At 38.8% G+C, this 26,781-nt stretch overlaps 2 protein-coding genes across 2 annotated transcripts in view; both read right to left on the bottom strand.

The window, feature by feature from the left end:
• Window positions 1-1,443, bottom strand: part of LOC143106734 (selenocysteine insertion sequence-binding protein 2-like) — an 83,795-nt gene extending 82,352 nt beyond the window's left edge. Inside the window, exon 1 of the mRNA XM_076271181.1 lies at window positions 166-1,443. Coding sequence (XP_076127296.1) covers window positions 166-300 — 135 coding nt within the window. The 5' untranslated portion in view covers window positions 301-1,443. The remainder of the gene's footprint in view (window positions 1-165) is intronic.
• A 7,494-nt stretch (window positions 1,444-8,937) lies between these two features.
• On the bottom strand, window positions 8,938-26,348 carry scarb2a (scavenger receptor class B, member 2a). Its single transcript, XM_076271182.1, has 13 exons — window positions 25,684-26,348; window positions 23,663-23,820; window positions 23,037-23,184; window positions 22,711-22,905; window positions 19,031-19,122; window positions 18,550-18,669; window positions 17,626-17,804; window positions 16,630-16,748; window positions 13,990-14,063; window positions 13,766-13,817; window positions 13,484-13,636; window positions 12,645-12,692; window positions 8,938-12,214 (listed from the first exon to the last, which is right to left on the bottom strand). The coding sequence occupies exons 1-13, from the start codon at window positions 25,804-25,806 to the stop codon at window positions 12,083-12,085; spliced, it is 1,593 nt and encodes a 530-aa protein (XP_076127297.1). The 5' UTR covers window positions 25,807-26,348; the 3' UTR covers window positions 8,938-12,082.
• Window positions 26,349-26,781: the final 433 nt, after the last annotated feature.

Raw genomic sequence — 26,781 nt, 5'->3', positions numbered from 1 at the left:
GCCAAGCACTGTTGTGTCTTCTGCAAATTTGATGATGGAGTTAGTGTTGTGAATGGGGGAGCAGTCATGGGTGAAGCTGGTGCACAGTAATGGGCTGAGCACACACCCTTGTGGCACACCAGTGTTTAGAGGAAGAGTAGTGGAGGAGAGGTTGTCTAACCTCACCTTCTGGGGTCTGTTGATCAGAAAGTCCAATATCCAGTTGCAGATGAATATGCTGATGCCAAGCCTCTGTAATTTCATGATCAAATCAGATGGTGTGACACTATTAAAAGCTGAGCTGAAGTTGATGAATAGCATCCTAACATAGGAATTGCTATTGTTTAGATGGGTGAGGGCAGAGTGGAGGGCTGTGGATCTGGCATCCTCAGTCGATCTGTTGACACGGTATGCATACTTAAAGCAGTAATAAAAAAATATACCCAATGGTTTCGTGTGGACGTGGCCTTAGAGGCAATGCAGCACAACGGACTAAAGACCACAATAGACCTCTGAAGTTCACCTACAAAAAAGCTACCATCTTTGCCCAAATAAGGAGATCTGGTATCTGATTTTTTCTATGGGGAAATAACATGGGGATTTTGAATTATCGAACCTGTTCTCTCGCGGGGACGAAGAAATCGGAAATGCAGACGTTTTGCTCTACACAGTTTTGTCCTCTGCCTTCGAGCGGGTACTGTGATCTTCGGTATGTGAAGACAGCACACTTTGATCTTTGCTACCCCAGAGCTAACTTACAATGCAACTTGCCATAGTTAGTTAGCTTCAATTAACACCCGGATCTCCTTATATGGGCAAAGATGGCGTAATGATCAAGGAACACCATGGGCGCATGCAGCACAATGATATCATGCACACCTGAAAATAGTCCCCGTAGGCGAACTTCCAGCAACAAGGTTGAGCTGCAGCAGACAAATTTGTGAGTGACTGGATTATTACGCCTGAATGAAACTATAGTTCCATGTCAAATCAGCCTAGAAAATCACCACATTTCATTTTCCGTTGGTCTTATTACACTTTCTAACTTGAGTTGAGACAAGTTTTAAATAGGAAAATTACCAGAAATCTTAGTCACTTTTAAACGTGATGCTAGCAGGCGAGATGCTAATGGTCTAATCCGATTCAATGATCTATGCTAGGCTGGATGAACTAGAGAAAAGTAAAAATCAATTGTTTAACTCAAGGGGACGTGGAAAATGAGTGTAATTCCCCAAATGGTGGAATATCCCTTTAAGATGCAAGATGTTTGGATGTCTGACCTCAACAATAAAGACTCTCTGTATGCAGTTTGCTTGCATAAAATGATTACGTGGATTTTGTAACAACACTCCAACAAACACTGGTATGTAGTGGCTATTCAATATTACATAAAAAGTACAATAAACTGACGCTATGAATAGCCCAGGCTACTTTGGACTTGACACTTTGAATAAACAAACAACAATTTTGACTGCAAGGTCCCAAATTGAAACAAGCGATAGGCTAATGCTCCCGAATTTAACAACGTTTCAGAACACGTACCACACAGCTCACAAGTGGCAGACAGAGCGATGTCACTTATGGATTAATATTTTGTAACATATGGGCTGGGCGATATGGGGGGGGGGGGGGAATCTCAAATGTCAGAAGCATCTTACACCATACAGTTGTTTATTTAAGTGAGCGTATGCTTTGACCTTTGTTGTGGCATCCATGTTTTTCACACATTCATGACCACTCACAGTGGGAAAAACAACATAATCACAGGGGTGGTCCCTGATATTCCCAGGTGGCATGAACGGACCATAAGCCTCTATGCTTATGGATGACTTCACTAATGAGCGCCACTACTTTTGACATCAGATCCTGCTTATGGCAGCTGGATAAAGTTTAGACACATTGGACATAGCCTATGCTATACAGACACACAAATTTTTGATTTACATCGATTTTTTGCCCAGCCCTATTGTAACGTGTTATGTATTTCAAAATTAATCGCAAATTAATTGCGGTGATGAACGCATTCATTTTGACAGCCCTAATTTTAATATGACAAACAAATGGTTTGGTTTGTTCTGACAAGCAGAGTGTCAGGTCGAGTGCGGTAGCTGAGTTGAGGGGTAGGGCTATGTCCTCATCAACATTGCCACGCTGTCCACACAGCAAAAGTTAACCGGTTTCAAAAAACCCACTTTGGAACCCAGTTACAAAAAAGATTACAGCTTCCTAAAATGCCGGCCTTGTGTGGGCGCAAGGCCTAACCGATAAAAAAAATCACCAAATCACAGGTTAAAAAAAAAAAAACGGCCTCGTGTGGATGGGCCCTTATACTCTACCTCTAGCCTGAATCTACCCTACCTCAGTTGTCAATGGAGAAATTGTAGGCCTATTGAATTCTTACTTCCAGAATAGGCAGTGGGCGGACTGTTGAGGTCAATACACGGGTTTCCCGTTTACCAACAAAACTAGATGCACGCGCAGCCGTGGGGCAGAAGACGCTTTGTGGCCGTCCACAACGTTACACACTTAACCTAAATAGTCGGCTGCTGTTAGCTACAATCTGATTTTTTTGTAAACCACTGTTGTCTCAATGATAATAACATCTCATTTCAGACTATTTTTCAAAGTTCGCCGTTCATTTGCATTATTAATATAACATCGTATTTTGTCATTTTTGGCGAAGACATGCATTCCGTTAGGGATATTGAACATATTTAACATTCTCTAACCATCGTGATTTCAAATTGGTGCAGTTTTCAGCACAAAAACTCATTTTATTCTTTTCATGGAGAGCATTGCTCTATGCTGTTCTATGGTGCTTTCTGCCCCTTAGTTGCGCATGCATGTTTTCGTGACCATGTATACCTGGTCACATTCTATTGACGCATTCCAGTCATCATGATTAAAAAAAACAAAATGTGCAACTGGTCTATGAGCTCTCACACTAAAAAAAAACTGTGAGGACCCAGCTGTGGCGCAACTGGCTGGGGCACCTTCACCGTATGCCGGCGACCCGGGTTCGATTCCCGCCCCGTGGTCCTTTCCGGATCCCACCCCTGCTCTCTCTCCCATTCGGTTCCTGTCACTCTCATTTAAAAAAAAAAAAAAAAAAAAAAAAAACCCAGTGTGGAGAACAACATTATGAAACACAAAGAACAAAGATAAAATAAGCTTAAGATTAAAAAAAATAATTTACACCTCTCTGACATTCGCCTCGCGTACCCCCTAATGGAACCTCACATAGCCTACCACCGATGGTACACGTACCAGTTTGGGAATCCCTAGAGCAACACAGCCAGTTGTGTACGCGAAAGTGCACGAACACTTGGTCAAAAAGCAAGTAGGCTAACGTTATATCCTACGTTTTAGCAAAGACACTTTAGTTATCAAAGGTCTCTGGATAGTTTTGATCGTAAAAAAACAATGAGACGCACAGCTGCATTAGATTCTGAAAATCCTATGCCAAACACCATTTGCACGTTAACTTCCACCGTAGATTTAAGTTCTGATGTATATATTTTATGAAACCATTGAATACCAGCTCAAACACACTATAAATCACTATAATTAACACCATACATTTCGCCTAAATCACTGGCTATGTTGAATAAAGTTCACAAAACAGTTATTTTCTTATTTTTAACAGTATGATTGTATGTCAGTATTATGATTGTATGTCAAACAATTAGAGATAAGATCAATAACCAATCAGTTTCACCAAATACACATACTCCATTGCTGAAAGATAGCAAAATCACAGAATCACAGATGAGACCTCAAACAACATTTAATATATATTTATAATATATTCCTACTCACCTTCTTAAGACTGCTCTCGCCTTTCTGGATAATGTTTTGCTCTAGATTATAAATAATTCAATGCTATCAGGGCATGTACCGCAGTCGTTTAAGACATCTGTTATTAAGCCCTCCCTCAAAAAACCTAGCCTTGTATCGATACTGGTCTTCCTGGACCTCAGCGCTGCCTTTGACACCATTGACAATGACATACTACTTAGGCTTGAAAATTTGATAGGCATCAAAGACTCAGCACTCGCTTGGTTTAGATCAGTGTTTTTCGACCACTGAGAGATCATCAGGTGTGCCGCAGAAAATTACCCAAATGTCACTCACTGGTCCAGAAAAGCAACTGTTGCATCAAAGAATTTATAACCACTTACTCTCATTGATTGTATGATTGCACTTGTCTACATTTGTGGTATGCAGGCATTGTACAACGGGGGCCCCATATCCAGTATTCACAGAATCATCACATATCCAGTTCAAAACAACAATTAAATTAGATATAGTCACCTACAAATGAAACAGAGGGTGCTTGTTATATTGAGCAGGTCTTGAATAGAAGCCATAATAAGGCCATATCTGTGTATTATTTGACATTCTAGGCTATGGTATGTTTATTTTTTCTTCACACAGGATTAGTGTGTTAGTGTGCCGTGGGACATTTTAAGTGTCAAAAGTGTGCCGTGGCACAAAAAAGGTTGAAAAACACTGGTTTAGATCATACCTTCCTAACCGTCAACAATTTGTACAGGTCCATAATAAACCATCTACCCAGATTATGGTAAAATGTGGAGTGCCTCAAGGCTCAGTACTGAGGCCCCTGTTGTTTAGCAGATGATACATAACTATACCTCTCCATAAAACCTGATGAATTAACACCGTTAGCCAAACTTGACACATGTATAAGAGATATAAAGACATGGATGACGAATAATTTCCTTTTCCTTCCAATTTGCTTTTGAACTCAGAAGTCAGAAGTCATGGTTTTAGGTTCTAAAAAGTTGAGGGATATCCTATCCACATCACAGGCTACATATAGTGATCTTCCACTGACCTCATCCACAAGTGTTAAAAACCTAGGAGTTATAATTGACCAGGACCTAGCACTAAGTAATCACATAAAACAGATCACCAAAACTTAATTTTACCATTTAAGGAACATTTCAAAGATAAGGAAGTCCTTATCCTTACCAGATGCCGAGAAATTAATGTTTTGTCATCTCAAGGATAGACTATTGCAATGCTATTGCAATGCTATTATGCTGGCTGTAATAATACCTGTCTAAAGAGCTTACAGCTTATACAAAATGCAGCTGCTCACACACACAAAAAATATGAACATATTTCCCCCATCCTAGCATCTTTACACTGGCTACCTGTTAAAAGTCATTGACTTCAAAATATTACTTATAGTTCTTGGTTGGTTGCCTGCATTGAAAGAGGACACAACTCATGAAGACGCTCTTTTGTCTGCTTCTGACAGAAGAAGCACTTATCTATGCTGGAAGCAGCTGCTGCTGAACAAGTGTCCCTCTAGATGGACTTGATGCAGTTGCAGGTGTTGCTGCAGGTTCAGAAGATGGTCTACCGCGTCTTTTCTGAAGACACTGAGTCCTGCCTGCTTCACATGATTTCTAGTAGCGAATCTTAGCATGCTGCAGATGCTCACTGTTACAGGTGGATTTGTAGCAGTTCCTGTGCCAAACTGCTTTGTTCTGTTGTAAAATAACTGCACTGTAACAACGTAATCGTTGGCTGATCTGTGATACCCATCTCCATACTCTCTCATTGACAAAAACAATACATTTGGCATATGTCTCTAGTGATGGGTCATTCACCAGTCCACACATATCTGCCACTGGATACATAGCCCAAAATCTGTTTCTTTTAGAATATGTGTGCCATCACCTGACTAACAGAAAGACACACCTCAGAAACTAGACTGTGCCACCATGAACTATGAAAATGTGCTTGCTTAAATGTAGAAGGCTAGAAGGTCACTAATATCACCAACCATGAAGAACAGAGCACTATGTGCTTCAAGTTATTCGATATTCTAAATTCTATCACTGCCAGCTATCAACAGCCAACTGTCACTGGTAGTCAGGGATGGATTACTGCACGGGCCTACCGGGCCCAAACCCAGAGGCCCAAGGAGTCAGAGGGCCCAAGCCATTGCATGGAATCATTGCCTCAATATCAACACATCATATCAACACATAGGCTATTAATCTGATTGAAATAAAGTATTGGCCACCCCCAAAATGCACCAGAATACAGGAAATCACATCAAATAAATTTAAAAAATGTCCCCCGCAACAATTAGTGGGGGGGGGGGGCCTTAATACATCTGGGCCCAGGGGCCTGAAAGTTCATAATCCGTCCATGCTGGTAGTGTCTCTCTTTCTCTTTCTCTCTCTTACACACACACACACACACACACACACCTGTCTGTTTGTCTAGCTGATCCTTTACCCTTTCTTTTCTTCACACTTACATAGGCTTCAGAAGGCCTTACAGACTTCAGTTGGTACTATGTAAAAGTCTATTAAACTGGATTTAACAGAGATCTCTGCACTTTGTGCTCTGAAAATTTTTTTATAACGTTGTATTGTTTATGTGGTCCACTTCTGCACACTACCTTGTAGAATATCTTTGCTTTTTGGCACCAAACCCTATGCTATAATACCAGCAATGTGAGGTTTATGGACAAAACACCAAATTTGACCTTTTCTGAATTTGATCTTTGATTTGGGTCCTTCAAAACCTTCAAAAAAAATGGACATGTTTTTTTTTTACTCTTAAGAACCCCTAGAACAAAGATATAATACACTCCAAAAATGAACATGCGAATCCCACAAGCCCCCAAATTAGACACATAGGCCCCCCTACTACTAGTGATGATTTTAATTTCTCGACCTAACGTTAGTGTATGACACGCTCCAATCCCAAACGCAAAGGGTGACCAGTCATTCAGTCATAGAAGTTAGTTAACGTTAGCACTGACATCTACACTTTCTAATCTACTAGCAAATTAACAACTTCGTTAGATCATGAAAAATATCACATGTATTGTATTAAATCACGTGTAGGAGTCAATCTAAATATTTAACATGTTAACCACAAGGACTCTGCGAACTTAGCTAAACCAGCTAGTTATGGCGGCGTTCTAGTTAGCGAACTGCCTGCATATCTTTGTGAACAACTCGTCAGTTGTCCAATCTTCTAACAAACGTCTAACAAAAACTAACTAAGTCACGGTATGACTGCAGATTTGGTTAGCGTTACAGTATACAGACTTGTCGTACCTTTTTTGGCAGATGGTCAGCTGATTCCGTGAAGCTCCCAGAGTGCGTAGAATGGCCTTCAGTCGTCATAATAAAAGTAGACTAATCTGCCATGCACTAGTTTGTTCACTGTTGGTTCAAATCATGAGATCTTCAGGAAATAAAACAAAATAGGAGTTTGCTGTATCAGATTCAAAGTTATGATTTCGGTTAAACCTCCACCGTAAAAACACAGTGTTACAAATTATTAGAATATGAAATAAGGCAATAAGAACACAATAGGTTTCTTATCTGTACCAGTCATACTGTATAAAATAGTTACCAGTAGATGGCGGTATAAGCATCACCAGTCAATAAAAATGGATAAAAGAAGAAGAAACCTACGGAACCCTCAAAGGGACATCAGAGCCCGTTTACGGAGAGCCGGATCACTCCCTATTAACTCCATTGTACCTGCAATCTGCTGCAGTTCCGCTAGGGGCGATCACGAATAAGTGCAAAAACAATGGGGGTCTATGGAGCTAGACGGCTAAATGTGTCTCTTTCACCTGGTTGTCGTTGACAAATCGAAGATTGGATTGTGGTTTCTGCAAGATCAATATGGATTATAGGTCAAAAGTTGAATGAACGAGTACTTACGTCCTTTCGATTTCTTACAGGTTGGGTCGTTGTTGCCCACAACTCACTAGCTTGCTGCTAATGAATGACGTCATTGACGCATTTGAAAGGCTTTTTAGAACAAATAAGTGACTCAAAAAATATAATACTCAGCGGTGTATATTTTCTCTGCCCCCTCTTTCGCATGCAACATTCCAATTTCTGGCCAAAAAATTATATCCCGAGAAAAGTGGATTTGAGGGGTACAGCTCCATAGACCTCCATTCATTCTGCACTTATTCGTGAGCGCCCTCATGTGGAACCAGAACAGGAACTGCAACCAGTTCAGAAACCGGAAGTTTCCCGAGAGTGGCGGTTCTCCCCTTATTAGACATTCTCTGGGGACACCGTAAGAATCATTTCAAAACCATTTAGAGGTGGTTTTTAGAGTTCTTCTGACAGACTGGCCAGTGGTGGTGGTGGCGGCGGCAGCGGACTGAAAACCCACCCGTTTGATTACATAGACTCATGCATTCAGATATCAGGGGTGAATAATTTAGCCCATGGAGTCTATGGTTCCCTCGCAATACTTCTGTACTCTTTGGCAATAGGTTCCCTCGCAATAGTTGCATTCAAGAAGAGACACTTCGATGATGTTCTGTAATGTCTCTATTTTAACCTTCTATATATTATAATATAACCAATAATATATTAGAATATTTCATATTCTAATAATTTGTCTTATAGTACTTTTGTAGTAGGCCTATGTCCAAAAAAAATAAGGAGCTTTGTGTAGTAACCTATTCCTGTAGGATTAGGATTACTACAATATTTTGTCCCAAAATACTAGAAGATCCCTATAGTTATTTTTTTATGGTAACTGTCCATCACAAACAGTTGAACTGTTTTTATGGACAGTTACCATAAAAAAGAACCACTGCTATAGACTATACTACTTAAACGGCACCGAAAATAAAAAAAAATCCAGTGGAAACTAGATGGCAGAAGTGTGTAGGCCAATCTTTGACAGGTACGATCTTTCAAAACGCCATGTTATTTCCCATAGACATTTGACGACCGAAGGTTGGATGGATACTGAAGTTAGGAGGCGGGACTTATTCTGGAGAGGTCTATGCCTAGTTCCCAGACTCAGTCTCATTTGAGATGAGGGTATGACGTTAGCCAGGCTAATATTCGCACATATCTAATGTGCATACTAAAACATACAGAAAACATGCTATACATAAATAAACATGTTAAAAAATGACAATGATATTTTATTTATTTATTTTTTGCAAATAACACTAAAAATGTTTACAAAAGCATTGTATAAACATTTGTGCAGTGTAATTTATCAAAAGTAAGAATGGATATCATTTTGAAATGATTTTGCACCTATCATGACATTAAGATTGTCACTTTCAGCAGCAAAAACTTCATTGCAGGCAACAACAAAAAATCTTAACCAATCTACAGGACTTTTAGGTGAAATTTTGATGGACCAGAGTGTCAAAATGAAAATAAAAAAATCCAAATGCTACATTATTAATACCATAGTGTTACTGAAAAAAGCAGATTAAGTAAACAAGGATATGGCACCAAGAGTACATCCCTGATTGGCAGGCTTCATTCATCTAAGCAGAAGGTTAGATTGCAAAATTTATGCATCCCCAAATCATGACACTTCAGCAATCTCTACTAGTCTTCCTCAAAGACATTCAGCCTTCCATTGACAACCACACCAGTCTGACACACTTGAACAAACTTTAGCAATTGTGATTAACAAAGGCCATCACACATACTTATACATGGCAAGGCATTCTGTCTGTAATTCTCTCTGCTTACACTGATTTTTGCACAGCAAGACATCTGGCCTTCAAGAAAACATAACATAACAAAAACACCATCATAATGCTGAGTTTACGAAAATGCAGGTATATAAAATAATGAAAAACATTGAAATGATCACAACCAAGGGTAAGGTTTAGCATAAAACATGTTTGTCTTGAAAATCATTTTGATATTGCTGTCAATATATAATACTGAATGTTTTATCACATTGGCAACACTTTTTCATTTACACAAATTTGAACTGAACTGAGTGGCATCCATTTTAGAACTTGCACTGTAATCTTTCATTAATACTGTTCATATTGTGCCTCCATTTAAGAAGGTGTAACAATGGAGACATAGTTACTTAAAGTAACAACATTGGGACTGGTCTGTCAGGATATCTTTGGTCAAATGTGCTGGGGTTGTGAATGAACAAGAACTACTTGAAAAAAAAGTAGTCTGCCATGGTCCAGTGAGCATGTGTGGAATTCTTTAACATGCTTCAAAGTTAAGGTCTAAAGGTTCAAGTCACAAAGCGTCTTACAGCATCTGCACCTTGGTGCACCACCAAATCCAGCAACTACAATCTCCTTTAGGCTTCCATAAGGGCTCATCATTCAGGCTATTCCTAGCACTGATTGTTGTGCACAGCACTGCAGAATACAGAGCAGAGGCCAAAAGGCTGACAGGTATCCCAAATAACAATCCATAGCTGCACCAACACTCAGACTACTTCCCTTTGATTTCAACAGAATTAAGTCTCAATAAACACATTTAATGTTCCAGTTCTAATACTTCAATACTTGTCAAAATGTATACCTCAGAAATAAAATTAAAAAAAAGTTATAATAATGAAATATGTGTTTCTAAAAAAAGTTATGTTATATGCACGTGTGGCTGACAGAGATGATCAAATAAAGCAAAGGGCATGCAAACTTTTTGTTCTCACCACCGATTTACAAAAATCTGGTCCAGTGCAGTAAGTTTGTAGCTTTTCTGCTGATTTCTAATGAAGATTAGTTCCCAGCTCAAAGAAAAGCATGAATATTTTCATTAGCAGCAAAGTAGTATAAGGATCACTAAAGTAAAGGAATGATACATTGAAGAGCCATTCATAAATTGTGAAAATACACCTGAAACATGAGCTTGAAGATGAAATGATACGACCATGAAATCCACAAATCAAAATTATGAGGAAATAAGTGGGAAATAAACGTATCTTCCAGTTGACTATTTTACAATTATAAGAAATATTGGCCAGGTGGTCAAATGTACTCCAGAGATTAGGCATGAAACAAAAAAATATTAAATTCTCTCATTTCATACCACTTCCATTTGATAACGTACATGCTTATTCCCTAAAACAGTGTAGAGTTAAGACATTGTAAACACCTGGCCACATGGACCCCACACCAATGGAGTTCTATTGTGCTTTCAAGTTCTTCTATTAAAAATTCAAAATGTATGCTGAAAGAATGAACCACACATATACACACATTCACACACAAAAACATCAATATGGCTCTTCTCTGGATGGGTTTGGACACAGTGTGGCTGTCCACTTGATGTTATGTTATTGCCATGCAGAAGACATAAGGCAGATAATATCCTTCCAAGTCTTGCTTGTACGTTCTGAACAAATATCCCATTTTTCATTGTGAAAGAAGTTTACAAATACATCATGATTCCAGGATCATGCCTCTGACATTTTAAAGGTAACCTTATAGGGTGCCTGCCTGTTTTTGACAAGGATATCATTTCATCATGATGGAGAACAAATGGGTTAATGTGTCCAGGCAATGGCATCATTGTTTTGTAAAAGCACTTGTAAAAAGAGAAATAAAAAAGGCTAGGGAAATATTTAGGTCAGTAGTGCTACATTTAAGTGGTTCTTGGTCTGCCAATGCAATTGGCAAAAGGACACACATACACATGCACACGCATACCAACACAATGCCATGACTAGATGGTGTCCCAATCCCCGACTTATGCAAAAAGTTAGATGATTTAGCCTTCAGTGGATTAATTCTCCTACAGTAAAAAAGGCTGCAGACTGCATATGGACAATGCTCTGATCGCTCAGCAAATCTGGATACAGTAGTGTGAAGATACACCAGTCATAGTACTAACTTCACAGGATTTTATGTCATGTTTGCTTATCTGACTGTGGCCAAAGAATGTAACCTTTTCTCTATTAACCTCATGACCCACTAGAGTTCTTTGGCCTCTACTAAGAAAACACACAGATGGTATTGATCATTGAGCACGTCACACATTTTCTGAGAAAGTACTATACCCCATCGTGCATGGCCATCTCAGTCTGTGGACAGGCTACTGTAACTTTTGAACACCGACACAGTTGAATGTGGGACTTTTTAAAGTATGGTAAAGAGAATCAAGAGGCCAATACTCCATAAAAACACTGAAATGAGAGGGTAAATCAAAAATATGTCCAAGAAAATACTTGGAATGATGCCGTCATGTTTCCAGACAAGCACAAAATTAAGCGCACTGAGGAGAATAGAAATAATAGAGAAAGCACCCCTGGAAGCAAAGGCTCATTGGTCAAATCCCTCAAAACCTCAACACTTTTGTGCCTCCACAGGTGACATGGCGATGTAGGAGCCGTTCCTCATTGGTTGGCTTGTGCGGTTTTCAGATGAATCATCTGGCTTATCACTGACTTGAGTATAAGCAGTGTCATCTTTGGCCGTCTGTAGAAGAGACAATGCATGAAAAAGTAGTTAAGTTTACAGTAATGTCCTGTGTATTGGCTGCACTGTGTATAAACCGCAGGACAATATTTTTTTCTGCAAGCTAAAAAAACAAAACCATATTAAAACCATATTAACTGTACGTGTATTAACCTCATAGCTGAAGAAAGCAAAATCAATTTATAAACCTTGGCTAATTACAGTACAAAGATGCCAGAATTGACATATCAAACACTACAGTATTTAAAGAAACGCAGTCTTTGCAGATTTGGTGCCAAAAACAACTCAGTGATCAAACAAAATAAGAACAAAGGAAATGATCAAAATCACTGTATTGTCTGAATCTCTACTCATACCAAAACATTATAATTTTAAAATCTAATTCAAGGCAAGTAATGAAAATGAACAAAATGGGAAAAATAAGACTTACAGCAAAAGAATGAAAAGCTTCAGAAAAATCAATACGCTTTACTTCACTCTGAATAGGAACGGAAAAAAGTATTGAATTAAAAACATAACTCGGGCACATTCAGCTACATAGCCACCTTTTCATTTAGATAAAATGTTACGTGCAATAACATTCATTCAGGCACACAAGTGCTCTATTCCTTCTTCAGTAATCATATACATTTATTCATGGATAGGGACCTTAGTTTCAGTTTTACCTTTTAAAATAAATAAACACACACACACACACACACACACACACACACACACACACACATATATAGCACGTAATTTAGAACTTGCATATATATATATATATATATATACACACATATATACATATATATGTATGTTTAATGCACATTCTAAATTACGCAGGACAATAGGAAATTCAACCAAGCAGTGGGGGGGGGGGGACACTATTAAAAAAAAAATGTGTATATCATATATATATATATATATATATGATAATATATATAATTACAGTCTAACAGGTTATATCTTGGTTATCTACCTAGGATATCTGAGGTTGAGGAATTACATTAACCCAGGGAAAGAACTTTCTTTTCTGTACTTTCCAAGACTGTGGGAACCCTGTAGCTTGTAATTAGCAAATGTTCCCAGTCATCAAAGAACATGTTGCTATGCCTCAATCCAAAACATCCGCCTCTGTGTAAAGCTTAATTTATGACAGATTAAGATTACCTGCCTAGGCATATTTGTCCATTTCTATCAGCTGTTCACTATCAAACTAATGCTCATAGAGTCATATGCAAAAAAAATAAGATTCTCTTTTTCTATAAAATAGTTGTCCTAACTCACCTTCCTCTGTCGAGAGCGACACACTAGAAAGATGAGGACTAATAGTAGGATAGCACCCATTCCAACAATGATGAGGGGGAAATTGGACACCAATGTGACAATGAGCAGCAGTGTCCTCATCTGGGCAGCAGATTCATCATCAATAGTTGCAGTCTGGAGACACAGCAACATTTACAGGTAGGTTTAGGAAGAATTACACTGTTTGCAATATTTCGATAACTGTTCTTTTCATTTCACTAGGTATCAATCAATTACTAAAAATGCTCAAAGAGTACGTCTTACCTCATTTACATACATGATGGGGAAAATGGTACCATTGAAATGTTTTGTTTTGCTGAAAATAGAAGGAAATATTTTGTTTACAATATTTTGTTTCTCTGCACATTGACAATAAAGTCAAATCTAATATGGTTAAAATACAAGGCTATCAACGTAAAACAAAGTAAAGAATTTACATTTGGAGATCACGGTAAGTGTATGTGAGTGTGATTTCTGTGATCACTTACGGGAATCCGCTCACTCTGTTCAGAATGATGTTCAACTGGGCTCTCTTGCAGGCACGAATAGGCAGACCTGTTGTCTGGAGGAAAAGACATGCTTATTAGACTACATGCACTGATCGCTTATTGTTTATTTGGATAGTTATCTATCAAAATGTGGTTATCATTTTGAATACAAGACAAAGTAAAGATCCTATATTTGCACCACTTAAAGCATTACAGTCCTGAAGGACTGGTTGTACATGTGCTGAGGGTTGGGCAATAGGGTTGAGATCCTGTGACTACACTGACTAAACCATTACTGAAAGAATACCAGCTGACTGCTTTTTCCATAAATAGATCATCATAGGTCATTGCGTAATTTGAAGGTTATTGTCCTGTAGCAGGATGAAACTGGCTCCGGTCAAGTACCATTCACAGGGTATGGCATAATGTTGCCAAACAGTGATGACGCTCTTTGTTTTAACTTAAAACTACTGGTACAAACTTTACCAGCACCCAAGCAATTCCTGACAATGGACCTTTCCTCTTCTGAGCAGTTTTTCCCGCCTCCTTAGTTACTGTTCCTAAGGTCCCACAAGCTATTGAAGTGGTAATGTTAAACTTAACCAGAGAACCAGTGTTTAACAATTAATTTTGGTTATTAACTTGTTTTGACAGGCAGAACAGGCAGAAACTTATCAAGGTGTACCGCTAGCAAGGCATTGACTTCAGGCTTACAATTAGAATCTTTGAACTAAAAAACGGGTGAATGTTTTAACGCAGCCAGACATGACACCACAACTAACGTTATCCCACACAAATCACATGCTATAAACCAAAGCATATTAAAAGTGCTCCAAGCGATGTTAAGCAGTTTCTAAGCTAAAACATTTTTTGTCACAATTAATCAAATTCAAGACTTTGCAAATGAAAATCAATACTTTTAAGGTCTTAAGACCCCACGGGAAGTTGTGGGTTCAATTCCACCCTTGTGCCCTTGAGCAGGGCACTTAACCCCAAGTTGCTCTGGGGACAATGTAATTCCTTGTAATATAGTTAATATATGTGTCACTTTGGACAACAGTGCCTGCTAAATGAATAAATGTAAATGTACACACTACCAGAGCCACCATTTGTTTGTGGGACAAAAGGAGGAGCTTCAGGAAAATTGGACAATTTGATTGTTTTTTTTAGATTATTATAATTGACAGACCAGAAAGGTCCATTACATTTCTATCACAGTGCTTGACAGTATCAACAGTGTTTCCTCTACGTTGATTTTAGCATGGCGGCCATGCATTAGCATTAATGCCGCCATGGTATCAGAATCAGAGCAGACGCACAATGTAGTTGCGGTTGCCTTTTAATTAATCCTGCCGACGGTATCCTCCCCCTCTGGCTGAAACACACACTGCAATTTAATAATGTGTAGCCTAAAACTACTCAGGAGGTTATTATGGCCCGCCGTTGTAGCGGTGGCCACTGCTTCCGAATGAGTGCAGACGCACAATATTGTCCGGACGCATGGTAGGCAAAATGCCCTCCGCTGGCTGCAGACAATTTCAGTTTAACAAAACTGATAAACAAAAATGCTAATTTTTTTTTTAATCCGAGGTCTAGTTTTATTTCATAAATATATTGGTTTTATAGAGGTGAGTGGCATGCGCCATCAAGAGCTTCCATGTTCTACGCATGTTTGTCAACATCGCAAAAACTGCGGGTACAATTTTCGCACAACTTGGTAAGGTGTAGCACAGGCTAAGGAAACCACATTCATTTCTGGAGCTGATCGTATTCAAAGTATTTCCCATATCGTAGCCTATTAGCTCGCAACAACAGCGAAAATAAAAACTGGAGAATGGATGTCTCTCCGTGGAGACTCCGCTGTTACATTAGATGCGCACTTAATCACGCTTTGATGCAGGAAAAAAGCAATGACTGGTAGTAACCAAGGTAAATTAGATTAAAGCAATTTTGCAAATGTGGGGATGGCTCTAAACTTGGCCAAAACATTTTGTATGCACTTGCGGTTATAGCCCAGTAATTTAAGTCGTGGGTTGTGTTTCTACAACATATTGGTACAAAACGTAATTACTGTCAGAGACCAAGTAGGCTAAGCGTTTTCTCCACTGTCAATGTGAACGTGTTCAAGCAGTGACATGTGGGTTAACGTGACATGAGTCAGACTGAATCCTGTCCCTCTCAAGTTACATTAAATGGTGTGATTAGCAACTAGAATTAAAAAAAATCCCGGGGACCCCCGTTTTATTATTATTATGCTATAGGTTCAAATTAAGCTATAGATTCTAGGAGTCTAAAAAAAAACTAATTACAAATTAGTCAGAGCCATTGTGTTGTGTATAAATAGAGGTTAAGAAAGATATTGTATTCTAATGAAATGCCATTTTGTCCATATTGTAGCCTTATATGTAACCTTCTGATATTTTTTTTTTTTTGGGGGGGGGGTGGGTGGGTGGGTGATGGCCTGCCCCCACGGCTAAAAAAAAATCTAGAGGAAACACTTGTATCAATCACTCCTCCATGCTCTTTCCATGTGTTCTGTGCCTCACAAATGTTATTCTCTGTGACTGAAACTCCAGATGTGTCTTTCTGCAACATTATATGTACAATCATCCATAATCTAGAAAATCAGACCTAACCTACCGGATTCAAGTCCAAATATGTTTCATGCTCTTCCTTGTTTGGGTTCATCCCATCGATGGCATTTATATACTTGGCCTCAGCCTGATAGAAATGTGGGAAGGAGACAACTATTGGAGCACCTGAAACACAAAAAGCAATGCACACAAATGTAATACAGCCTGCATTGAACAGCTGGTTTAGTCATAATTGAAGTGATATCAGTGGCAACATGTTTTTGAAAAATTAAGCATTTGTCTAGATCTGTTTAAGTAAAGTCTGCACCTATTAATAAAATGGCCCACTACTGGTTTATGCCATTTGCCTTTTAACACTGACTGTTTAACACTGAATGCCAAAGGTCAAAGCAGGTTGACATGTTGCACCCTAACTGCTGCATTGCCATCATTTAGGTAAAGGGGAAATTGGGTCATGATTAAACCACAGCAATTTTGCAGTGCAGACAGTTGTAGATCATTCTGTGTCTTTCAGAGTATATGTTAAACACTAAATATAAGGCATCTTAATCAAACTGATCTAAGCACCAGAAAAAGAACACATTGCCAGTCTTCACAGAATGTGAAACCTACATTCTGTTGCTTACTTCAAAACCTTCACAGAAAGGGTGAACTATTGCTATTATTGGATTGCAATAGTTCACCCTTTCACCAGTGCAACTAGGAAGATGCACCTTGCACGTAATGGAAGCATTCCGTTGGCGACGTGCAAAAACAGTTTTAGAAGATCGGTGTATTTTATTTATTTTTTTACATACACGCCACCATCACAGCTGGTGTAGCCAGTTCCATTGATCATAGTGGAAGCTAATTGTTGCAGCAGTTACGTGCCCGGTGTAGCCTCCCTGTAAGACCTGACATTCAGTCACTAGCACCAGTGATTTGCAGAGTTTAAAATGAGTTGCCTTTTTAAGTTGTTAAAGCCAAGAGAAATCCCATACAACACAGCAGGTTATATCTGAGGTGTATTAAGAGGGTCAGTGAGGGGTCTTTTTTTTTTTACCTTCCCGGCAGACGCTGACTTTGAGTACACCTTTGCCCAGGCAATCACCAGCAGGTACACAAAAGCCAGCATTGGCAGGATTTTTGTCTGGACTCTCCAGGACATCAGAAGGTGGGGCAAAGCGGTAAGCAGGAATGCCCTTTACAACCTCATCGTTCACATACCCAAGATGAATAGATCTGTTTTTGTAGAGTTTGTAAGGAAGCCATATCAGTGAGAGGTTGAATTTGACATATGAATACCTTTTACTTAATTAACAACATACAAAGTGCACTTAAAATCAATTTCAACATTTTCAAAAAGAACAGTGAAAATAGTCATATTTCTGAATGACAGTAATGGAGAAGATGGAGAAAAAATGTTTTGTTTTTCAAATGCCTAAAACATTTGCACAGTACTGTACAGTTTGTGAGGCAATGGGGGGGGGGGGTGTCTATGGTTCGTTAACAGAAAACATTTTGCCACTGAAATTATTATACATGTTTTTAACAAAATAAAAAAATATTGCCAGGTTTTCCAGAAGGACTGGGTGTGTTCGGTTCTTAAACCAAATACAAATCTGGGCAATTATTGGATGTTTGCACTTTCCTCATCATTCAAATAAGATCCCAAAGTGTAAACATCCTAAGTGTAACTAAGGCTAATTTAACTAGGCCAAATCAATATATCAACACCACGGGCAAGACATTGAAGCGCAAACATTGATGAGTCAACTCAATGCTCCCTTATGCCACACGATAGCTACAGTTCACAAGAACTTGTTGACAGACTTTGCACTTTGTGTTTCATTGGAACATAAAGGCCCCTAAGTTTAAGCAAACATGACCAAAAGTACACAAATTAGCCACAATCAAACTGGTGTGAATAGCAACATATAATGAAACCATGCAAAATGGTATAAATGAGATGAGATATAGAACATACCGGCACAAGTCAGCCGCAAAAATGTACAGTAGTTCATCTCTGGATAGAAGAGGGTGGAACACACTGCCATCTGTTCCGTTGATCATGTTACTCTGATTTGATGACCACCATGACATATGTCTGCAGGAAACAACCACAAAAAATATAGTCACAGAATGTGCATTCATGTCAGTTTCAATTGCATGGGAGGGAGGGGTGAGCTAGCTTGCTATTTTGTTTGAAACATCAACAGAAGTGCCATTCACAAAAGGTATGATAAGTACAAAGATAACTGGAACTATACAATATAGTTGTTATCGTTACAGTTATGTGTGCACGTCATCATTCATATTAGCTAGACCTTTTACCTTTATCGTTATAGTTATCGTTCTTGGTGTGAGTGGCCCTTTGTAATGGGATGTGTGTGGCTTACTCTGGAAAACTTAAAAGCAAGATGGTACAAAACAAATCTGCCAACAAAACTAGTCCTTCAGATATTTACCGCAATCCATTCCATGTGTCAATCTTGCCGTAGTCCAGGTAATTCTGTTCACCGGTATGGAAGACAAATTCACCTTCATGGGTTCCATTTTTCTGTGTCATAGTAAAAAAAAAAAGATTGACATGAACATTCACTGCATACATAATAATTACAAACATAGAATGGAAAAAGGGAAATCAAAACACAAAAATCCCCTTGACTTTTTAGTGCTGTATCCTGGCACTCTAAACTCTAAAACTCTAAACGCCTAAATCCTCTAATGAAATGGAGGTTTCATATACCTATGGTATAACCATAAACCAAGCACCCAAACCTGATAACATAATAGTTACTGTAATTTCCTGTCTATTAAAAGAGGTACAGCGGGGAAAATAAGTATTGAACACGTCAACATTTTTTTCAGTAAGTATACTTCCAATGAGGCTATTCGCATGAAATTTTCACCAGACATTAGTATTAACTCAGATAATCCACCCATATAAAAAAATCCAAACATTAAAAGTCCATAGGTAGAGTTATGTGCAATAAAGTGGAATGACACAGGAAAAAAGTATTGAACACGCCTGCTGAAATTTCTTAAATACTTTGTGGAAAAGCCTTTATTCGTAATGACAGCTTCAAGGTATTTCCTGTATGATGAAACTAATCAGTCAGAGTATTCTGGTGCGAGTTTGGCTCATTCTTTTAAACAGATAGTCCTTTAATATTGAAGATTTCAGGGGTCCCTCTTGTAAATCCTGATCTTTAGTTAACTTCCAAAACTGTTCAATTGAATTGAAGTCAGGGCCTTGATTTCCTTTCTCTGAAACCAATTGAGAGTTTCCTTTGCTGAATGGTTAGGATCATTGTCCTGCTGGAAGGTCTAGCCATGTCTCATCCTCATCATCCTGGTGGATGTAAAGATTCTCCCAGAAAAAAATGACTCCATTCATCATTCCTTCAACTGTATGAAGTCTGCTAGTACCATGAGATGAAAAACAGCCCACACCATGATGCCACCACCTCCAAACCTCACTGTTGGTAGGGTATTTTTAGGGTGATGCACAGTGCCATTTCTCTTCCAAATATGGTGTGTAGTATGACATCCGAAAAGTTACATTTTTAACCAGAATACATTCTCTCAGTATTTCATAGGATTGTTCAAATGTTGTGTAGCAAACTTTCAACGAGCTTCGACATGATTTTCTTCAGCAATAGAATCATGCTGGATGAGCGTGCATAGAGGCCATGGCGGTGGATTTTCTCTGTAACAATTGTACCTGCTGCCTCCAAATCTTTCTGGAGCTTTCTCAGAGTGGTCCTTGGCTCTTGGGCTACTCTTCTGACTATCCTTCTGACTTCCTGGTCAGAAATCATGCAAGGAGATCCTGTGCATGGCCAGTTGATGATGTAGTGATGTTCCTTCCACTTGCAAATAATGGCTCCAATACTGCTTGCTGGATGATTCTGAAGTTTTGAAGTGCATCTGTAACCAGTTCCATTAATATGTTTGGCAACAATAAGGTTGCAAAGATCTTGGGAGAGCTCTTTGCTTTTACCCATCATGAAATGTTTCTTGTGTGACACCTTGTTAACAAAAAACCTTTTTATAGCCCACCAGTATGTACTAACCCAGCTTATATCAATTTGCACAGATAGGAGGGATAATTTCTCTAACTACTTATAGATTCCAGTTTGTTCCTTGCCATTCCTTGCGTTTGTGTACTGCTTTATCTTAGCGTGTTCAATACTTTTTCCCTGTGCCATTCCACTTTTTTACTCATAACACTACTTTTAGACATTAATGTTTGGATTTTTATATATGTGTGGATTACCTAAGTTAATACAAATGTCCGGTGAAAATTTCATGCGAATAGCCTCACTGGAAGTATACTTACTGAAAAAAATGTTGACGTGTTCAATACTTATTTTCCCCGCTGTATCTACATTGATTTTGCGAAATTTCCTCATCTAAACTTAGCACAAAAAGTAAGGAAATTTGTGTGTGGTAGATTATTTCTCTGTGGTAACAATGCTTTTTGGCTCTTAACAATGCTCTTTGAATCTTATACCGTTGGAAAGCCTGTTTAGTTCCCTTTCAAATGGTGCCCCATTTGTAAGGAACATGCACTTGTGGGATGAGCCATTTGGCAATGGCAGAGAAGATTTGGCAAATTTTTCATGGGCGCAACCCACATACTCAGCTCTACTGCTCATCCCACAAGTGCATGTTACTTACAAATAGGGCACCATTTGAAAGGAAACTAAACAGGCTTTCCAACGGTATAAGATTTATTGCCAAAAAACATTGTAACAGAGAAATAATCTACTAAACACAAATTCCCTTACTTTTTGTGTTAAGTTTATTAGGTTAATACATCGGGGCAGGCTATACATGGGAATGCCTTTTTCGTCATTCTTCCTTCTGATCTGATTCATTTGGCTATTGGACACTGCGGTTAATACATAGGTGTGGTCAATGCAAAGTTTTGTCTTTTTTAATTTGCATAAAACACCATCATTTAGTACATAATGTGGCTAATACGTGGAAAATTACTGTATTTGTAATTTCATTGAAATGAATGAAAAACTAGCCTATAAGTGATATTTTCTTATACGAAAGTGTTGTTGTTCCTTGACAGTTTTGACTGCTGACACTGCAGTCATCTTCAGAAGAGTCCCATGATGGAAAAATGACTGCAGAGTCAGCAGTCGAAACTGTCAAAGTATGACAAAAAAATGTTAGGACTGTCGTAGAAGAAAAGATCACTTATAAGTGTAAATAGTAGGCTAAATTAACTTGTAAGCCTGCCGTATAACAAAATATTACTCATAAAGTTTAAATGGTAGGTTAAAATTAACTTATTTGTATAAAAACTATCCTAGTCATTTCCAAATCCACATGCAATACATTCATTGTTGAATGTCATGCTCTCCTAATATGGTCTCAGGGGTCCCTCACATACTTCAAAAAATAAGTGAAGAATATATATAACTGTTTGATTATGGATTAAGTATCACTATTGGTGACACTTTACATGTTAAATTATAATAAGGAAATGAGAACAGTGTGTGTAATGGAAACGAGTAAAAGAGGAAACACATGCAAAGACGGTCAAAAAGTAGAGATGACAATGCATTTTGACTAGTAAAAAGGTCAGGGGGACATGAAAAGGAATAGATTTAGAAATATCAACACCACCACTTCACAGAATACAAAATCATACCAATAGCAAACATAAAAGAATACAGGGGTTGGAACCTCTTAGGAATTGCAGAAATGCTCTTCAATCATTGTACCTATCCAATGCCATGAAACTTTAAGTTTGTTACAAAATGTATCTGAATAATATGGCTTGTAATCAACAAGCATGAGCAAACGACTCAAGAACACTGCTCAGATTCCAGGGGCCAATCCTATGCTGGGATAAACTGCACATGCACCCTTGGACTTTCATACCATACTTTCATGTGGGGGAATATCTGCCCACATCTTAAAGGCCATTCTGAAAGGGTAGAAAAGCCCCTCACACATTCATCTTGACTTTAAGGATGAGTCTGTGTGTTCACTTCATTGAGCACTACACTGACATGTGTTTCTACTCGCAAGTGACGACTTGTGCGAGACATGTTTCACATACATTCAACGTGATGAAACGGCAAAAACCACAATTTAGCCAAAATGTAATACAGATGCTCACCTTATACATGAGTCCAAAATATTCATCAACGTCAGGTTTCAAGGAGTGTATCTTCGACATAAGAGGGTCCTTGAAACCCCAAAGAATCTCATGAACTGTGCGGGTCATGAAGAGGTCGAGGCCCTGGGAGTTCATCCACATGGACACAAAAGTGCGAAGGAAAAAGGAGTAGGAGTTCAACTCGTTCATCACAGCCTACAAGGCATGAGAAAGACAGGGAGGCTGAGCAGAGGGTTTCTAGAGAAAGGTCATTAGGCATAAGAACCGGTCATGTCCAAATCAGACTGTAGAGAACTGAATCACAATAAATACAAATGCACACTCACCACAACAGGAATGTAGACTGTTGTCAAGAGGTCAACCTCAGGATCGCCCACAGACATATCCCGCAAAAACACAAAGCTTTTTGGATTCAAGGCATAAATCTTTGTGCCATTCTCCAGAAAAGACACATTTTCCCGTGGTCGATATTCCCTGAAAGAGTACGACCAATATTTGTAAAAGGGAATAGGCTACACACTTCAAACACCATAAAAAGTCATAAATCCTGTTCAAGTCACGAATGAAAAGGATTTTGTTGTTTATGTTTCAAACAGCCAGTCCTTGACAGTGTGCTAATGTTTTACACTGAAACCTTGATAATAATCTTGATGTTCTCGGCAGTCACAACAAAGATGAGTGGCATTTCTGAAGGACAAACAGTGCAAAAGGATTTCCTTGGAACTGCCATCCTTGGAACACACAACCAGCCAAAGGTTTGTATACCAGAAGCAATATTTACATTTACAGGTTTTGTCAAGCAGTACTATTTCTACTCAGATACAAATTCACGTACATTGAAATACTCTAATTTTTAAGTGTTTTTAAAACTTTAGATTTAATTTATGATTCTTGGTTTTTATACAAAATCTGAGCGACACACATGAAACACCTGCATTAAAAATGCCCCTACCTGTAAGTGTATGGCCCTATTTGAGTAACTGAAGGCTTTCCACCAGCCATAACAACATCAGGGTTGGTGACATTGAAGAAATAATACTGCATGTAAACTGGAGGAGGTGGGTTGATCCAAGCATCTAATACTCGACTGTTCTCTGTCAAAGTCATCTCCTAGGGGAGGGGGGACAATAAAAAAATGGTCAAGGCACATAACGGTCAATGTTTTCTTGTTAGTGCATCTACTAAAAAAATGACATTGTGTTCAAACTAAAAATGGTTACAATACAATACATTTAAGCCTATTAAAAAGGTACCGTCCACAATTCAGGCGAAAGGTAGTTGATATTTCAGCTTGAAAACCAATCAAATGACTCCCTTCCATGCTCCTCAAACTACACTAGCGGGAATCATCGGCCTATGTCTCAGTCCAAGCCCCTTTGTTTACCCATTTACAGAGCTTGGACTGTGAAACATCCAAACTACATGCAATTCTCATGACTACCAGTTGCTCTCGTATGTTAAATAACTATCATGATGTGAGGACTGCGAAAGGAATTTGAAGAGCATGAGATAAATCAGGAGGTGGTAGCATAGTGGTTAATGCATAAAGAAAGAAAGAAAGAAAATGTTATATTAAGATAGGCTCTCTCATTAAAGATAGAAAATGATACATCACTCATAGAATGCCCAAAAGAACAACAGATTTTGCAGGCCTGCTGTGCTGTCTCATGCACAGTGGAAATGCTTCATAAATAAGTACAGCTCAATTTGACATGAGCATGGCGTGATGAATAAGGTAAGCCTTCAAAGTACACACAAACACACACACACACACACACACACACAAACACCTTTAACTGATATGGCATTCAGTTAAATCTCATTGTGGAGGTGTTATAATGCACACACTACAATTATTTTCAAATACATTCATTCATAAAAATCTGAATAAACATGACATTTAGACATGTATGGTCAACAGCACTGCAATAAATATTTTACTATTCTTGTTATAGCCCTCAAGCTCATATGGGCCTAACCAATTGCATGACCGAACTGCGCCTGGCGTCTACCAAATATATGCCCGGGAGTCATATTAAATGTTGTATGACAACAATATCAAATTTGGTGGCAAAGACCTCTCGTGTTTTTCATAGTCTACACATAAGCATAAGAGTCTGTCTGTCTATCGTGTAAAGGCGGTCGGTCCTGCATTTTTTTTGTCGACCTTACATTTAAAAAGAGCAACTTCTTACTTTGGTTGGACATTGGTATCAGATCTCGGAGGCTCAATTTGACCTCGCAAACACACAGTATTTGGAGATTCCTCTTTTGAGCCGGTGCCAGCCACAAATAAAAAGTTGGAAGGCAATAAAATTCCAAGTATTTCAGAGGAAGGTAACTCCCATTCGTTTGCAGTAGCTGCTAAGACCCTTCCCCCTACGCATTCTCCGAGACACCTCCCAACCATAACTTCCTTGGAATGGACTAGTGCTAGCCTAGGAGTAACATTAAACATGGAGCCGCTAACACAAATACGACGAAAGACGAAGTACCAGTTACTTCGAGGTTAATATTAAAACCCCAACCCCTAACACAATGATAGAACTGGTTTTGTACATTAAAACGGTCACATTACGTTACGTAGCTGGCTCATACACGTGGTATAACGTTAACAAGACAGTTAATCGTCCACACAAGCGTACTTCCTTAATGTTAGTTAATTGGTATGTATTAAAGTGTTTGGCCAAACTCTCTGATATTGAAATAACGTTAGACATTTTCTTGCGCTAACGTTAAGTTACAACCTGAACCTAAACAGATTCGTTGGAACCTTTAACACTAATTTCCGCATTAACCGACAAAGAGTGGAGAAGCCCGTTCAATGTAGCTAGGCTTGGTTTTAACGTTACAACCTACCTTTACTAGGTTTAACGTTAACCGTAACATTACTTGAATTGTAAGGTTGTCGTTACCTTAAACTACGAAATTAATTCGCCTTATAGAGATCATAGAACACAGAGATCATCTTACCTTTTTCAAGCGACTGTGGATCATCGTTTGAAACACTTGAGCCACAAGCAGCGCGATCCCAAGAATTAATAGATGAGCGCAGACAATTCCCGTAACATAAATGGCACACGATCTTCTCGTCATGTTGATATAAGAATATGAGTAACGTTGACGCAAATTATGCCTAGTTAGCTGATACTAACGTTGTGAGTAGCTTAACGTTACAACTTCGCTCTTGAATTCGTTGTTTTTTTTGTTCGTCTCTCAGCAAAGTAACTGTACCGGTCGACTGCTCCTTTAGCCGTGTAGTTCTACCCGCCCTGTTCTTTCTTTTGCTTAAAAATGTGTTTTCTTCTTCAAGTCTTCACAGTCACAACATGCTTCTTCAGTGGTTTCAGCAGCAGCTGTGAGAAAGCCAGCTGATAGTGCAGTGGATGGAGGAACACCTTTGCTCCCTCCCTACTAATTTAAATGAAGTCGGTCATGCGAGCAGAGACGTTTGGGTGATTGAGGGAGTGGGTGTGTTCCTTCAATAGGTTCACATATTGTATTAAAGAGAAAGCTTTCTCGTATTGTGAGTTGTTGTTTTTTTCTGTCTGTTTGTTTCGAACCGTTATTAAGTTTATTAAGTTCCACAGAAACCGGGCTAATTTCGGGATTACGTGTATGCTTCATCAACCGCATTAATGCAAATAGTACGCCAGCAAAATACGAGAGTGGTCATAACAGAGAAGCGTCAAATTCATGACATGGATGAATATTTTTCACTGCATTTTCGCAAAAGTTGCAAACCGCTGTGTGGGGTTCCTTAAGGAACTACTCCGGCCACATGAATAATGTGCCATTCCAGTCGACAACGACATTTTTCGTAATCGCTTTTGTTTAATGAACTCGGTGTACTATTGGCTGAGACTGTCACGGACCACCATCTGAAGACCACCCCCATTGCACTGTGATTGGCTAAACGTCATTGAGTGTGATGCAGTATTTGATCGACTGATTTTAGGGCGGGATTTCACTAAAGGGGGAATGTGAAATCTCTGAAATACATCCACAAGTATCAGAGCTCCAAAATAACTAGCTCAGTAACAATGTCACTCAACCCTGTGTGAGTAATAA

The sequence above is a fragment of the Alosa pseudoharengus genome, unplaced genomic scaffold (genome assembly GCF_046254945.1).
Source record: "Alosa pseudoharengus isolate Yale_2024_CS ecotype anadromous, Long Island Sound unplaced genomic scaffold, YU_APseudo_1.1 YU_APseudo_1.1_scf_6, whole genome shotgun sequence".
NCBI classification, from domain to species: Eukaryota; Metazoa; Chordata; class Actinopteri; order Clupeiformes; family Clupeidae; genus Alosa; species Alosa pseudoharengus.
This window is presented reverse-complemented; position numbering and strand designations above follow the sequence as displayed.